The 16,078-nt window shown below is 39.3% G+C and overlaps 1 protein-coding gene across 12 annotated transcripts in view; it reads left to right on the top strand.

Annotated features, from left to right (window-relative positions):
• Positions 1-16,078, top strand: part of ABI3BP (ABI family member 3 binding protein) — a 155,852-nt gene that overhangs the window by 27,269 nt on the left and 112,505 nt on the right. For all 12 annotated transcript variants that reach the window (XM_068160688.1, XM_068160693.1, XM_068160691.1 and 9 more), the window contains exons 2-5: positions 1,299-1,478; positions 3,340-3,408; positions 4,841-4,973; positions 14,260-14,441. In XM_068160688.1, the coding sequence (XP_068016789.1) occupies positions 1,299-1,478; positions 3,340-3,408; positions 4,841-4,973; positions 14,260-14,441 (564 nt within the window). The remainder of the gene's footprint in view (positions 1-1,298; positions 1,479-3,339; positions 3,409-4,840; positions 4,974-14,259; positions 14,442-16,078) is intronic.

The following is a 16,078-nucleotide window of genomic DNA, read 5'->3' as shown; positions in this document are numbered from 1 at the left end:
ACTCTAATTTAGTAGTGTGATTAACTTAATGTTCAAACTTCACGTTTTCCAGTAACAAGCAAAATATGTAAGATGTTTCCTGCTTTATGTGTTTCTCCTCTGGAAAGCACAAAAATGAATGTTTAAAAGTTGTTTCTTGGTAGTTTTGAGTAAAGCGCATAGGCTAGCTCAAGTGGCCTGGCAAATTCAGATAGAAAATAGCATTTCCAGGTCGACATAGATCTGGTTACTTTTGATCCTCTACCCTAATTTAGTAGTGTGATTATCTTACTGTTCAAACTTCAGGTTTTCCAGTAACAACCAAAATATGTAAGATGTTTCCTGCTTTATGTGTTTCTCCCCTGGAAAGCACAAAAATGAATGTTTAAAAGTTGTTTCTTGGTAGTTTTGAGTAAAGTGCATAGGCTAGCTCAAGTGGCCTGGCAAATTCAGATAGAAAATAGCATTTCCAGGTCGACATAGGTCTAATTACTATCGATCATCTACCCTAATTTAGTAGTGTGATTAACTTAATGTTCAAACTTCATGTTTTCCAGTAACAAACAAAATATGTAAGATGTTTCCTGCTTTATGTGCTTCTCCCCTGAAAAGCATAAAAATGAATGTTTAAAAGCTGTTTCTTGGTAGTTTTGAGTAAAGTGCATAGGCTAGTTCAAGTGGCCTGGTAAATTCAGGATAGAAAATAGCATTTCCAGGTCGACATAGATCTAGTTACTGTTGATCCTCTACCCTAATTCAGTAGTGTGGTCAACTTAATGTTCAAACTTCAGGTTTTTTCTGTAACAACCAAAAAAATAAAGCCAATCTGAAATCAAATTTTCAGGTTTTTCAAGTATAGGTGCTATGGATGGCTAATACTAGTATAAGTTTCATATGCAGAAGAAAGCTATTCACATTTTTACCATGTATTTCATGCACTTTGCTACTACTGCAATTGGAGAAGATGTTGCAGCTCATGATAATACTACACTAATGGAAAAAAGAGGCATGTTGGAAGCCATGATTTAACATGACTTTTAATTTACTTTTAAATATACACTTACTTTCCAGGAGACTCCACCTTTATGCATTTCTTTCAGTTGCTTTTGAGTAGAAGGTTAAACAGTCCTATATTGTTATGGTGTCATAGTCTACTAGTGAAAGCATTCTTGCAAGGTGGCACTTAGTGCCATGGTTTAGTCATGAGGTCTTTGGTGACAGGTTGGACTTGATGATCTTTGAGGTCTCTTCCAACCTTGGTGTTTCTGTGATTCTGTGATTCTGATCTCTTTTTCTTTTTCCCCCCGCTCTTTCCCCAGTGAAAAGGCAGAGTCTGAAAGTTCAAATCAACGCAACAGATGACACTGTTTGCATGAGGTACCTGAGACCGAGTCAAAACACCAGATTAGAAGGTTTCATCCTGGGTTATGGGAGCAGCTTCCTTTCTAATCAGTACATTCCTTTGCCTTCGGATGGAAAAACCTCGGTAACAGAGCTTGGTAAGGCATATTTGCACGCTACTGTTGCCATGAATTGTGGCAGGAGATTGAGGGGAATATAAATATTTGGGTTTCTTAATTTTGTTGTGACTCAAGGTCTATGAATTATGATGATGCATTGAAACACTCTAAAGTCACATTTATTCTAAGTTGATTAGTCAGCTCGTTCTTACGTTGTTCTGCTTTCAGCTGCATTTATGTTTTGGTTGAATCCTGAACTGAATTAAAATAGTGCTTGGACACAGGAGTGTTGGATGGAATTTGGCAGCGTGTGTTAGTTGCATGCTGCCACTGATTTGTTAGACATTGTCTCTCTCTCTCTGGAGACACTCAAAACTCACCTGGGTATGTTCCTGTGTGACCACCTTTAGGTGAAACTTCCTTGACAGGGGACTTGATCTCCAGAGGCTCCTTCCAACCCCTACCATTATGTGATTCCAACCTTGGTGATTCTGTGATACTGTGACTAACTCACAGCATATGGAGCTAAGTTAGTAATAACTTTGGTTTCATAAAGACTATTCACAACCATCAAAGCACTTAAGAGTTAAATTTCATAAGTCTCTGAAAAATGTATGTAAAATTAATTACAAACCAAACCAGTAACTGATGTGGAGATTGTCTTAAGCATGCCTGATGTTTTGTTTGTTCTTGTAATCAGACAGTGATGCAAATCATGAGTGATGTAGTCTTAGTCTGTTGGGGCATGAGCTCCTACATGATCAGTGCATTTTGTTTATTCCCTTTATGCAAGGTCGTCTCTTTACTGAGACACTGCCTACAACAGGAAAACTAAGGTGCATAGCCTGAAACAGAATGCAGAAAACATTGCAGGAAAAATTCCTCTAGCTCATATCAGGAGAGGAGATATCAGTGGTTGTATTCTTGAGGCTTTCCCTCTTCTTACTTTATCTATTTCACTTTTCTGTTATGTCATCATCTCTTCCTCTGGGTTTTCATTCCCCTTCACTTTCCAAGTAACATTTGCACTGAAATGTCTCATTTATGTCCTGCCATGTTCACATACTTGTTGTGTCCCAGTTAAGAATATGCCAAATGTTTTGTGCATGGCTAGAGTATTTCTGAATGACTGGTGAAGGACTTGGATGTACTGGTGGATGAGAAGCTGGACATGAGCTAGCAATGGCATACTGTGCTGCATCACAAAAAGCATGACCAGCAGGTGGAGAGGTGATCCTGCCACTGCTCTGGTGAGACCTCACCTGGAGTACTGTGTCCAGCTCTGAGACTCCAACAGAAGAGAGACATGGACCTGCTAGAGCAGGTCCAGAGGAGGGCCACAAAGATGATCATAGGGCTGGAGAACCTCACCTACAAAGACAGGCTGAAAGAATTTGGTTTGTTCAGCCTGGAGAGGAGAAGACTCTGGGGAGACCTTATATTCAATATCTGAAGGAAATCTACAGGAAGGCTGGGGAAGGACTGTTTAGAAGGGCTTGTAGTGATAGGTCAAGGAGCAATGATTTTAAACTGGAGCAAGGTGGATTTAGGTTGGACATTAGGAGGAAGTTCTTTACATTGAGAGTGACAAACTACTGGGACAGGTTGCCCAGGGATGTGGTTGAGGCCCAATCCCCAGAGACATTCAAGATCAGACTTCATGTGACCCTGAGTGGCCTGATCTAGTTGGAAATTCCCTTTGAGGGTCTCTTCCAACCCAATGCAATCTGCAAATCTATGAATCTGTGAATAAACCTTAAGGCAAGCACGTCTAATGCTGGCAAAGGTTGGATAATGTGTCAGGCATTCACTGATTATTGAGCTTTTACTTATTAATTATACATTAATCACTTTCTCAAATGAAAAGTACTGTACTAATTGGTGCTTTCTTCATTTACAGATGCAGAACCACGGTATTTGGTTTCAGTAAGACCAGCACGTGCCTCAAATAATAAGAAGTCTTGTTCAGGTATTTTCCTATTCCTGCACCTCTTTCCTAAAGTAGTCCAAGAAAGACAAAATCTTTCACTGTTTTGCTCTGAAAATATACTTGCAGGTGTCTGACTGGCATTCACAAATTCCATGTGTGGGAAGGTGACATGTAGGAGAGTATTTTCTGGTCAGTCATTAATTATGCATGTGATGCTGAAAACTTGAAGCACAACCTAAATGTTGTTCTGGTGAAAAGTTCTTACAAATGAGAACTGAAATGTAAAATACTAATTACTGATGTCTAAAGCACACACACCAAAAAAATGTGGAAGTTCTGAGACACAATGTATTGAGGTTACCCTTCCCAAATAATCAGTAAGAATTCCCTCAACCATAGGCATGTTAGTGCATTTTGCTCCTCACTGGAACATGGTAACTTGTGTGTGTATCTGTGTGTGCTTGTATACATGTGCAAATCAGTGCCAATACCAAGTTTGCTGATGTAAGGAGTTAAGGAAAAAAGGGCTATTTCTAGCTTAAACTACCCATAGTAGAGCAGAAATCTGAATGTGTTCTCAGCTCTTCCAAAGAATCTCTAGGTAACCTGAATCATGTCATTTATATTGTTAATTCTTTATTCTTTAATAGGGAGATGGCTTTCAGGCTCACTGGACTGTCATAAATAATCAGATAGTGTATATGTATCTGCTTATAGAATCATAGAATTGTTTTGGTTGGAAAAGACCTCTAAGATCTAAGAGTCCAACCATCAGAATAACATCACCATTGCCATTAAACTGCGTCCTGAAGTGCCATGTCCACATATTTCCTGGACAGCTCTTGGACAGTGACTGCACCACCTCATAGTTTGAAATAAACCTTTTAGCAAGAGGACAAGGGATGACAGTTTAAAACTAAAAGAGGAAAGATTCAGACTAGATAGATGGAAGAGATTTTGTTGCAATGAGGGTGGTGAAACACTGCAACTTGCTGCCCAGAGAGGTAGTAGATGCTCCATAACTAGAAACATTCAAGGTCAGGTTGGATGGCACCCTGAGTAATCTGAGTAACCCACTGCCAGAGGGTTGGACTAGATGAACTTTAAAGTTCCCTTCTAACTCCAACCGTGCTATGATTCCATGATATTTGTATGCTTTGGGTTTGTGTTGTTTGCTTGTTTGTTTTTCTAGTTCCAAGCAATTGCTTGGGATTCATTTCTTCTTGCTGTTGACTGAATGTAAAACACTATGTCTGGAAAACTTTTAACAAGTGATTTACCTTTCAGACACAACAGATACATATACCAAAAAACATAACCCCTGCTAATGTACTATTTGGGCAGTCTACAGAAACTGCTTTGTGGAACGAGGTTCACATAGTTGACTTTTCAGTCCAGCAGATGAAGGGGTGGAACAGTTCTTGGTTTAGATATACTAACTTGTGATTGGAATTATGTATTTCTTCTGTAGGTCGGACCAAGACTCAAAAGCCTCTGCAACTGGTAGTTGGCACTCTCACCCCAACCTCTGTGTTCCTCTCTTGGGGCATCCTAGTCAACCCTAAACATGACTGGACAACAACAAATAACTGTGCCAGTGACAGGTAATGTAACAGAAACCCCCTTTTTATTTTCAATGATGATCATGATTTTCTTCATTGTAGTTATCTGGTGTGGCTGAAATAATTTTGACAGTGGAACTTAAAAAGTTGGAAGGAGTAGCTTTGAATGTGAAGTCTTCTCCCTTACTTAAATGAGTGCTTTGCAGGTCCTTACTTGTCCTGAATGGAAATTTAGTCTGATATCTATATGCTGACATACAATCTTGCTATTTCACACTAGATCCTTTGTTCTTCTTAAATTGATAGGCTGGGCTCTACCTTCATTTTTATCAGACCCCCTTGAAAGAAACTTTGTTAAATCATAGGAAATATATTGATTGAAAGCTGGCCAAATAGAAGCAAAATAAGTTATTTTCCTGTGCTCTGACAGGAGAACAGAGCTCAGTCATGACCATGATGTGTATTTCTGTAATTTAAAGCAAAGATTTAATTGAAGTATATTTATAGTCAGTGCATAGGAGAAAACTGATTAATTTATAATAGTAATTTGAATGGTAATTGATAATGTATAATGATAATAAAATGAAATTAAAATAGCCTATCCTTAGCAAACCAGTCTTGTTTAAACATGCAAGACTAAAATCAGATAACACAGTCATCAACATTTGTTTCTATTACAGTCCACTTCATCCTTTTTCATCTGGTGTGTTCTCCTTAACGTGGCATGTGGAAATGTACAGTTAATCAGCCTCAAGGCTGAACAGTGACTAACTTCTAATCTCTGACACTGGCAGGGTGTGGCAGTTTTGACCTCTTAACTCAGTTCTGTCAGTTAATATCCACTAAGTTTTAGATTTGTAACTGTGTGACCTGAAGTGGAGTCACTGTTCTCGACTTCAGATTTGACTGTCTCCGGATGGACGCTAGGCTTTTGTACAAATGTTGCATAATTTAAGTTAGTCGAATACGTTACTGACTCAGAAGATGAAAACCATATGGAGCTGCATGGATCTGCTGGCTAAGATTTTCTCTGGTGAGAGTCTGAGTGGAATGTTCCTTAGAAGTACTGGGTTTGTGAGCAAATGAGTTTTGAATAAGAGGTGCCACATTCTCAGATAGTGTTGATATTTTGTGTTCCTTCAGTGGAATTATTGCTTGGTTATAGAGGGCACATAGTGTTCTGTACTTATAAACTGCTTTTTAAGTAATCCCAATGAGGAAAAGTTTTCTGTGCCACCTGTAAGTAAGGCACCAGAGGGCATTGTACTGTTCTCCTGCCCTGTCTCCAGTGGATGGATAGGCATGTCTCTATGTTGGGATTAAATAAAAGCCTCCTGAAAAGAAGTAAAAACTCCTGAAGTAAGGTCTAGGTTGGCTATTAGAAGAAACTTCTCACTGAAAGACTGCAAGAGGCTCCCCAGGGAGGTGGTTGAATACTTGTCCCTGGGGGTGTTGAAAGGACACAGAGATGTAGTGCTGAGGGACATGATTTGGCACCAGACTTGGTGGAGTTAGATGCTGCCTGGACTCAATGATCTTAAAGGTCTTTTCCAGCCAAAATGATTCTAGGATTCTTTTGACAAACCATCGTTTGCTCACTTAACTATCTAGAGATAAAGGGCATAAGCCAATAGAGTGCTATATATTTCCTGCAAGATAACCTCAACTTCTAATTCATTGTGGAAGCAAAAATAATCATTGTCATTTGTGGGGGTCAAAGTTCTTTGCAAGGTCAAATTTTAAAGCCTTCTTGAAGTGGCTATCATCTCTGGTCAGATCCTGAAGACTAGAATGCAAAACAAAACAAAACAAACAAAAAGACCCAATGCCCCCCAGAATCAAGCAATTAGTTTTATGTAGCTGATTATAACTACTTAACACCAGAAAGGTTCCACCAATAATGTGGAGTTCACTTCCTCAGTGTCTTCTCTTTTCTGACAGTAGCATGAGGTAGCTGATGAGGATGACAAGGTCCTGATAACTTGCTGTACAGTTCCTGTTCAGATCCTCTTTTCGTATTTCTGAGAGATCAGAGTGATTTGTTTTCTCTCTGCCTTTCAATGTCCAAACAACCAATAATGGACAGAGCTGTCAAAATAAACATGAGAGCTGCGTTTAGCGTGCGTTTAAGTCTGAAAAAGAGAGCACACACAGTTGTGCAGACTTTTTTTTTCCTTCTTTCTTTTTTTCCCCCTTCCCTTCTCTTTTTTGTTTTGTGATTAGAAGAACTCCACAAATGCCAAAATGGAGCAGAGGGTTGAAAAAGGTGGAGTTTGACCTTTAGTTCTTTCAGACTCATAGAATCATTAAAGTTGGAAAAGACCTCTACGGTCAAGTCCAGAGAGAGTCAGGGGAGGGAACAGCAAATATTTTTTTCCATACAGGACAAAACCAGGGGGTTTAGACTGACTTCTATATTGTACTTAGAATACTGTATTTTACTGTATTGAATTTGTATGGAGAAGCAAACATGCTTCCAGACACATGTGAAATAAACCTTTAAAACCTGAAGGTATGGTATCTTTCCATGATGTACAAGTTAAAAACTTCCACCAATTCGCATTTCTACGGTTTAAATTTGTTTACCCAGCATTTAAATCCCCCAATATTGTGTTTGCAAGTAGTCCAGACTGTTTTGCTTGATTTGTACCTAATGCTTCAAAAATAAAAAGAAAAGGAAAAAGAGAGGGGAAAACCAGCAATGAATTCTTTCCATAGTGCAACACGTAGAAGTAGGGGTTTAAAAACCCCTGAATCCATAAAGATGTGTGCATCATCTGGTTTGGAGTGCATCTACAAATCTGTGTCGCTGTGCAGCTGCCAACTTTGTGTTGTAAATGGTACAGAAAATGTATTTTAAACTTAGCAGAATTCTTTGAGGAGAAAACGCTGCAGGAAATAAACCTTTGGAGTTTCAGACACTTTTAGGTTACGTCTGTAGGAATGTATGCTAAAAGCTTGTTTCAGCATGGGAAAATTTGTTGGCCTCTGATTCCTCAGAGCCTCTAACTCATCAATTCATTTCAGTCAGTCTATGAAAATTTGAAGTGGAAAAAGGGAACATTTAGTGATCATGCAAAGGCAAAAACTAAATTAGAACATGCTTTACAAACTGAACCGGTAGCCATCAGCAATGTAATTCTTTTCATCTATTTTATGTATGTCAGTGTCTGTTACTTTAAAATAAGCTTGGCAGTAAAAAGGAAACAATATAATCTACTTCATGTGCTGATTTGTGTAACACTCAGTATCTGAAAGAAATCATAGTTCAAACCATCTCTTTTATTACTTGTTAACGCTAAATGGATGCTGTGCTGCTAATGAAATCTAACTGCAAACAAATAAATAAATATGGGCATGTTCATTGCTTTCTCTGATTGCATTCCTGTGCACAGAAGTGTAATAAGTTTCATAATCTTTATCTAGGGCAACAGAAAATCACAGAGCAGGAATGTTCGTACATCTCCAAGGCTTAATTGTTTGTTTAGTGTTATGTGTGACTAAAATAGTCATGATTAAATTGTTTGGAGTTTTGGTTTGGATCTGGTTCCAAATAAACCCATGATATTTATACAAACTGACCTAATCTGGAAATCTCATCAACCCATCTGCCTTATAAGATTTCCAGTATCTAATTGTTTGGGCTAATTTGACTGTGCAAGCATTTTCTGGGAATCTGGCGGAAAAGAGATTTGGTGAAGAGTTGGGGAGAGCGGCACCGAATTTCTTGGCAAGACAGTGTCTTTCATACTGATGGATGAAAACAATGTTTTGCCTCTCAGTGCTAGAATTTTGCTTCTCTTTGCAGCAAGCAAGACTTCTTTGATTTAAAAGAAGAACCAAGCCCTATGGGCTGCTGCTTGAAAACGGTAATCGTGTTTCGATTTCGTGCGTAATAAAAAAGCTAGCTCCAAGCTGAGAAAGAAAATATTTCCCTGCCTCACACTCTAGTTTAAAAACCTCCAAACCTATGTAAAATGAGCACAGAAAGTATAGAAACACCCTTTTGTATCAGACTGATAGCCTTTCACAGAAACTTTGCATATAATCACTGCAGTGACTGATCTGTGGGGTAGTGTATTCTTATGGGTTCTTTTATATGATGAGATTGGGTTTGCTTCTTTTATTTCTCTCATTAATTCACATTCTGTGTGCACCACAGGGGGAGGCAAGTGAAGTCAGAATATTGTAAAGGAATAACTCAAGCTTGGAAATACAGAGAGAGTTTCAAAAATGCAAACATTAAACATATTGCAGTGTTGCACAAATGCAGTTGGAGAGGAGCTATCTTATAGTATCATAGTATCAGTCAGGGTTGGAAGGAACCACAAGGATCATCTAGTTCCAACCCCCCTGCCATGGGCAGGGACACCCCACACTAGATCAGGCTGGCCAGGGCTTCGTCCAGCTTGGTCTTAAACATCTTGGTGAAATCTTTACTGTAGTTTGGTGGTTGTGTGTGTGTGTTGGCTTTATTACAGCAATTAATTCTGAGTAGAACAGTACCTCTCACCTTCTCATGACACCTTTTTCAACTGCTGGACTTTATTATCCTCTTAGTTGCCTAGTGAAAAGAAAGGAGGTAAGATTCCCTCTTTGGCCCCTGTGATGGGTTGCTTGGAGGTATCTTCTGAATGGAGCACTGCCCACTAGGGAGAGAGATTAGTTTTTATAGAGCATAACAAAAGAGTTCTAATATTTTATGGAAGGAATAGAAGCTCAGTGAACCCTAGAAACGTTTGATTCATATCTGTGGTAAATAGAAATAGAAGTGCTATCCAACAAACATTGTTCTGAAAAAAATGTATCCTTTCCCTACCAAAATGACAACAACAAACAAAAAACCCAAACAAACCATAACAAAACAGAAAAAGAATGTGGACCTGGCACTATGGGACATGGTTTGATGGCTGTGGCGGTCTTAGGTAGACAGTAGGACTTGATGATCTTAGAGGTCTTTCCCAACCAAAACACTTCTGTGATTCTGTATGCATCAAAATTAAAAGCAGTTAATGGCTGTCATGTCTCTGTACCTGCTGAGAATCTAGAGCAAAGGAAATTCTAATCTGGTGTGACTGGCTGTGCCACTTCCTTGCTGAAACACCAAACTAACACTCACATCTGTAAACTTCAGGGACTGTTCCCCTTACACTTAAATGGTATTAATTGATTTCTTAGCTATTTTTTTTCTCATATTATCTATTAGAGACCTCCAGTATCCAATATATTTTTTGTATTCTTACCTCACAGAGATAAGGAAAGTGGGAATGTTTAGACTGGATATTAGGAAGGAATCTTGACAGGTTGGTGAGACAGTGGAACAGGCTACCCAGGGATGTTGTGGATGCCCCCTCCTTGGAGGTGTTCAAGGCCAGGCTGGACAGGGCCTTTCCTGGTCTCGTGGAAGCTGTCCCTGCACATGCTAGAGGGGTTGGAACTAAACTATCTTTAAGGTCCCTTCCAACCCTACTAACCTAACCTTTTTATGATCCTATGAAATCTCTTTTTCTGAGCAATAGTGTAGTCTATCTTTCTCTTCTGTGTGAGCGTGGCTGTACTCCATTTCAGCCTGCCTGGTATCATTTTGGGAGCTAACCTATGGAGAGATTTCTCTAAATATTTGCAACACAAGGGAAGCAGTTTTGCAGCTTCTGACACACATAGCAGGCCAGCTGTGCACATTTTATGCTTGTATGTCACTGCCACAAGGGGACTGATACGTTTGAGTGGTTACTGCATTCTACTGCTTTCTTATGTCTTCAATTACATGTGTTGATTTTTTGGCATTTGATTTATCTATTTTTTCTTTCTGAAAGGGAGGTTTGAAAAGGGAGATGTTAGAATGACAACAAAATTGAATCAGTAGATGTTTTCAGGCAGGCCCTGAAACTGTGCTGTATTTGGCGGCTCGATCATCTAATTTAACAACGAATTGTTGCTTTTTGATGATAAAACTTGGCATTTCTGAATTCATACTCTATAAACAAATGATTGCATTTCTGCAAGAGCTCACTGCTGTTTACAGTTTGGATATTAAAAATAGTGAAAAGATTGTGACTTGCAAGTTGTTAAAGGGAACTTCACTTGGGTTGCTTTTTACTGAAATAATTGAGGAAATTCTGTCATCGCAGTCAGTGTTTTTAGTACTCGTGTCAAGTTTCCACTAAAATAATTACACCCTTGGTGAAAGTTTTACAGGCTTGGAAATCTTGGAATTGAGAACACATTTCTTCTGTGCTATATGTTTCTAATGGCAGAGTTTGACACAACTATGAAAACCCTTTTTGCCGTATTTTTAACGCTCTTGATTTTTAGTGAAAGATGTTTAAAGATCTTTCTTGACATGCAAGTGTTCTTGGTGTTTTAATTTATGTTAGGGAGAAGGAATGTAGAGACAGTGTTCATAGAATCATAGAATCAATAAGGTTGGAAAAGACCTCAAAGATCATCAAGTCCAACCTGTCACTCAAGACCTCACGACTACTCAGTCTCTCAGGAGGAGACTTGATAGGGTGCTTGGTTGCATGGTATAGTTGGTTGGGTGGTGTTGGATGATAGGTTGGACACGATGATCTTGAAAGTCTCTTCCAACCTGGTCTGGTCTGGTCTATTCTATTCTATTCTATTCTATTCTATTCTATTCTATTCTATTCTACTAAACCATAGCTTCAAGTGCCACATCCAATCCCTTCTTGAACACCACCAGAGGCAGTGACTCCTACCACCAAAATCAGAACATGTTCTACATTAGAAGCAAATGGAAGCAGCTACTTAAAAGCCTGATCATGATGGACAGATTCTTGGGGGTGGGGTGGGAGGGTTGTGTTCTTAACTACAGATGCAGCTACTAATTTACACTGTTCAATAATTGAACTGCAAACTTTTTCTTTCCATAAAATGCAAACACTTCTCTTCTACCTTCTTCAACTAAAACAGGCAGGAATAGAAAATAGTTAAGACAAACACAAATAAAATTCTCTCTTTCAGGAAAACTGGGAAGAAAGTGACTACTTCTACTTGTGATTCACGTTTTAATAATCTTTTTAATTATAATCATGATTCACATTGTATATTCTACAACATCCTCCTGGAGAAACTGGTTGCCTAAGGCTTGGATGGATGGACACTTTGCTGGGTTAAAAAGCTGAAGTTGAGTTATGCACTTGGGTCACAACAATTTTATGCAACCCTACAGGCTTGGGGCAGAGTGGCTGGAAAGTTGCCTGATGGGCATGTTTTATATGTTAACAGTATTTTAGTTGGTCCATTGAGTCATTTTAATCTGGACTTTTGGTACCTTTTCAGCTGACCAAATAACTTTGTTGGTTGTTTTCTTAAGGTTCTTTCCTTTCTCCCCATGTATTTTCCAATATAATACCTGACTTCAATCTCAGAACTCAAATTATTTGTTCTTTTTGCCCTTGAATGATTCCTGGGCATGTAGCTGGGATTCTAGAATTGTGTTTGGTTTATGGCTATAATTTGCTCTATTACAAGGCTGGTGGGAGGCCTTGAACACAAGCCCTATGAGGGGAGGCTGAGGGAGCTGGGATTGTTTAGCCTGGAGAAGAGAAGGCTCAGGGAAGACCTCATTGCCCTCTACAACTACCTGAAGGGTGGTTGTAGCCGGGAGGGGGTTGGTCTCTTCTCCCAGGCAACCAGCACCAGAACAAGGGGACACAGTCTCAAGCTGCGCCAGGGGAGGTTTAGACTTGAGGTGAGGAGAGAGTTCTTCACCGAGAGAGTCGTTCTTCATTGGAATGTGCTGCCCAGGGAGGTGGTGGAGTCACCATCCCTGGAGGCGTTCAAGAGGGGATTGGATGTGGCACTTGGTGCCATGGTCTAGTCATGGGGTCTGTGTTGATAGGTTGGACTCGATGATCCTCGAGGTCTCTTCCAACCTTAGTTATACTGTGATACTGTGAAGTGTGGAATAATACTACTGAAGGTATTCATTCTTTTTTTTTCCCAGCTGATGTGAATGTAAGATAGCTACACTTTGTTTGCATTATGTGTAACAGTTTTCAATAATGCTTGGATATAAAACTTGCCAAATCTTCCTCAGATTTGTTTTTACAAACCCAAAAAATCCTCACCCCATTCTGGCAGCCATTCAGCATCTATATTGAAAATGAGACTGCAGCAGGCAGCAGAGTTCTTGGGACATAGCTTCAACCATTTACATTGCATTGCTTTATACTGTCTAGCATTGCAGTCATATTTTTGTCAGGGTGGTGTTGCTTGATTCAATTGGGCAATTTCTGTAGGAGTGGCTCTTTTTAATTTCATAATCTGTTAATGTTAATCATGTTGCTGATTTTAACTGGTGAAAGTAATGTTTGGGTTTATTTTCTTGTTTGAAATGTGGGCATTTCATAATGGGATCACTGAATGAGGAATGTATGATATAAAGGTCAACTCTTACTGATTTTCCCCTGAGAATACTTTTGGACAGCTTTTGAGGGAACACCTTCCTCTGGGTGGGTATAGAAGATTTTGAGACATTGATTGAAGTTTCCTGACTAATAGGCTCATGATTCAATTGACTAGTTCTGGCATATATTAGAATAACAGGAACTACTTGCAAAATGAGCTTTCCCTGTGTGGTCATAACCTCACACACAGTTGTTTGTGAATAAGGAGATTGTTCTTTTGTTCATTGCACAATGCTCCTCATATCAAGACCTTTGTGATGGGGAACATACATGTTTCTAGGAGATGACTGGGCTAGCACTATGTTTGCAGGGAAGGTTATTATGTGTTTTCTGAGATTTGATAACCAAAGAGGGCCAGAAAGTACAAGAATGATGGTAGGTAGAAGCTATTTTAGTAATTCCTAACAAAAATATTCCTAGGAGTGGGAGACCTGCCATATGAAGAAAGGCTGAGAGAACTGGGTTTGTTCAGGTGCAGAAGTGACCTTATTATTATGTACCAGTACATAAAGGGTGGCTACAAAGAAGTTGAAGACTCCATTTTCACAAGGAAAAGATGAGGGGTAATGGGTACAGGTTACTGCTGGGGAGATTCCTATTGGACTCAGAAGAAAAATGTTTCACCATAGGAACAGTTAGACACTGGAATTATCTCCCAAGGGAGGTAGTGGATTCCCCTACACTGGACAGTTTTCAGACAGGTTGACAGGGTAATGAGCCATCTCATTTCAACTATACTGTCACCTGGAAAGGTTGGACCAGATGACCCTTGAGGTCCCTTACAACCTGATACTGTAATTCCATGATTCTTTGTGAAAAAAATTTTGTGTTTACTGTTTTGTTTGGTTGGTTTGGGTTTGGGTTTTGATTATTGTTTTTCTTTTGTCAAGCAGGTTCTATACAGTTCGCTACAGAGAAAAGGGCAAAGACAAGAAATGGGTGTTTCAGCTTTGCCCAGTTACAGAGACTGTGGTGGACAATTTGAAGCCAAATACAGTTTATGAATTTGGAGTTAAAGACAATGTAGAGGATAGCATTTGGAGCAAGACTTTCAGTCATAAGATAGATCTCTCTGGTAAGTATTTGACAATAATTAATCAAATAGCTACTCAGTTTGGCAGCATTTTTCCTTCTGTTCTGGTATTACTTAAAGTGAGGTACTGATCAGGTTTTCATTGTTTAAATGATATCCCTTATGCTCCTAAGAGATCCTTTTAGGAATTGTGACACTAGAAATGGCTTGGAAAATTGCCATGTACTCTTCTGAAAGGTGTTCTCTTCTGATTTCAAATAGACAAGGATCTACTGCAGATTGGTAGACCTTTTGAGTGTTTAATTTAGATGCACATGAATTATTGAGTGTATAGGTTTGTGCTTCTGCCTGGATAGCAAGCTTTTTCTTTGGGCCAGGAATAATAAGGTTGTTGCTACTTTGATTTGATGGTGAGTATTATCCTTGTTTGAATATTGTTCTATTTTTGCTTTTATGTTCAAGCTGGTTAAAATCTATACAGGGCCTCTCCCTATCCAATATGCCTGATCTAGTGGAGGGTGTCCCTGCTGATTACAGGGGGGCTGGACTAGATGACCTTTGGAGGTCCCTTCCATCTCAAACCATTCTATGATTTTATGATCACCATAGGCCCTTTCAGACTCTGTTGGAAAGCTGAATTTCAAGGTAATTTTCAGTCAAGGAATTACATAAATTGTGTTTGAGGAATGTACTGTTGGGGTTTTCACAGAGGCAGTGCACAGCATCTCTGGCTGTTCTCAGTCATATATTTTATGTTTTTTTTGTCCAAAGTAACAAGACAATGCAGACAAAGTGGCAACAAATTGTATGTACTGCTCAGAGAATCACTGCTATCAGTGGAGGAAACAGGCAGCAGTAGAGTCTTCCTCCTCCTAAGGAGAGGATGAGAGGCCTTAACAGACATTGCCCAATTTCATTTATTTCCCTCAAGCATTTGCAGAAAATCAGTTCTGATCATGACACTGGTCCACAGATACTCCACACTCCTATGCCCAGCCTTTCTACTTGACTCAAAACGCAAAGGATGGAAATCCTCACAAGAGAGCCCCATTAATTTGAGATTTCCAAAGGAAATGTGATTTGGACCTCAGTCTCAAGTCTGTAGGCAAATTACACAGCTCAATATACTTGGGAGTAAGGGAGATGAGGGGTAGGATGCTTGTAACACTGCAGAAGGTGTCATACTCCCTAATAAGGAACTTTGCTAGCCTTCAACATAAATTAGATGGCTCTGACTTTGAACTACCTGCCCAGTGCCCATGAAGATGTTAGCACTCCAGAATAATGCCAGTGTTACCATGAGCTTAAAGTGGAGAATGGTGACAATCTTTTCCCACACCTGTCTCACAAAAAGAAACTCTACTTCACAGCTCTAGAGAAGACTTACTAAAGGGTTGGTTTTCCTCAAGTTTAAACATTTTAAAGTAATTTAAAGTAATTCCAGTGAGTGCTGGGATATATTTGAACACTAAAAATAGAAGGGAATGAAGAGTGTCTTCTGTTTGAAGTTGAAAATTGGATTTGAAACTGACTGAAATGTCCACTGGCACCACCACATTTGCTCTTTATGTGTAATGTATTTCTAACTGCTGTTTCTTACCAATGCTATACACTTTTAACAGGCCCGGTGAATCACACCTGTAGGTTATGGAGACAGACTGAATTTGGTTGAAAGATAT

Source organism: Melanerpes formicivorus, unplaced genomic scaffold (genome assembly GCF_026170545.1).
Source record: "Melanerpes formicivorus ecotype bairdi unplaced genomic scaffold, bMelFor1.0.p_v2 SCAF_51, whole genome shotgun sequence".
NCBI lineage: Eukaryota > Metazoa > Chordata > Aves > Piciformes > Picidae > Melanerpes > Melanerpes formicivorus.
This window is presented reverse-complemented; position numbering and strand designations above follow the sequence as displayed.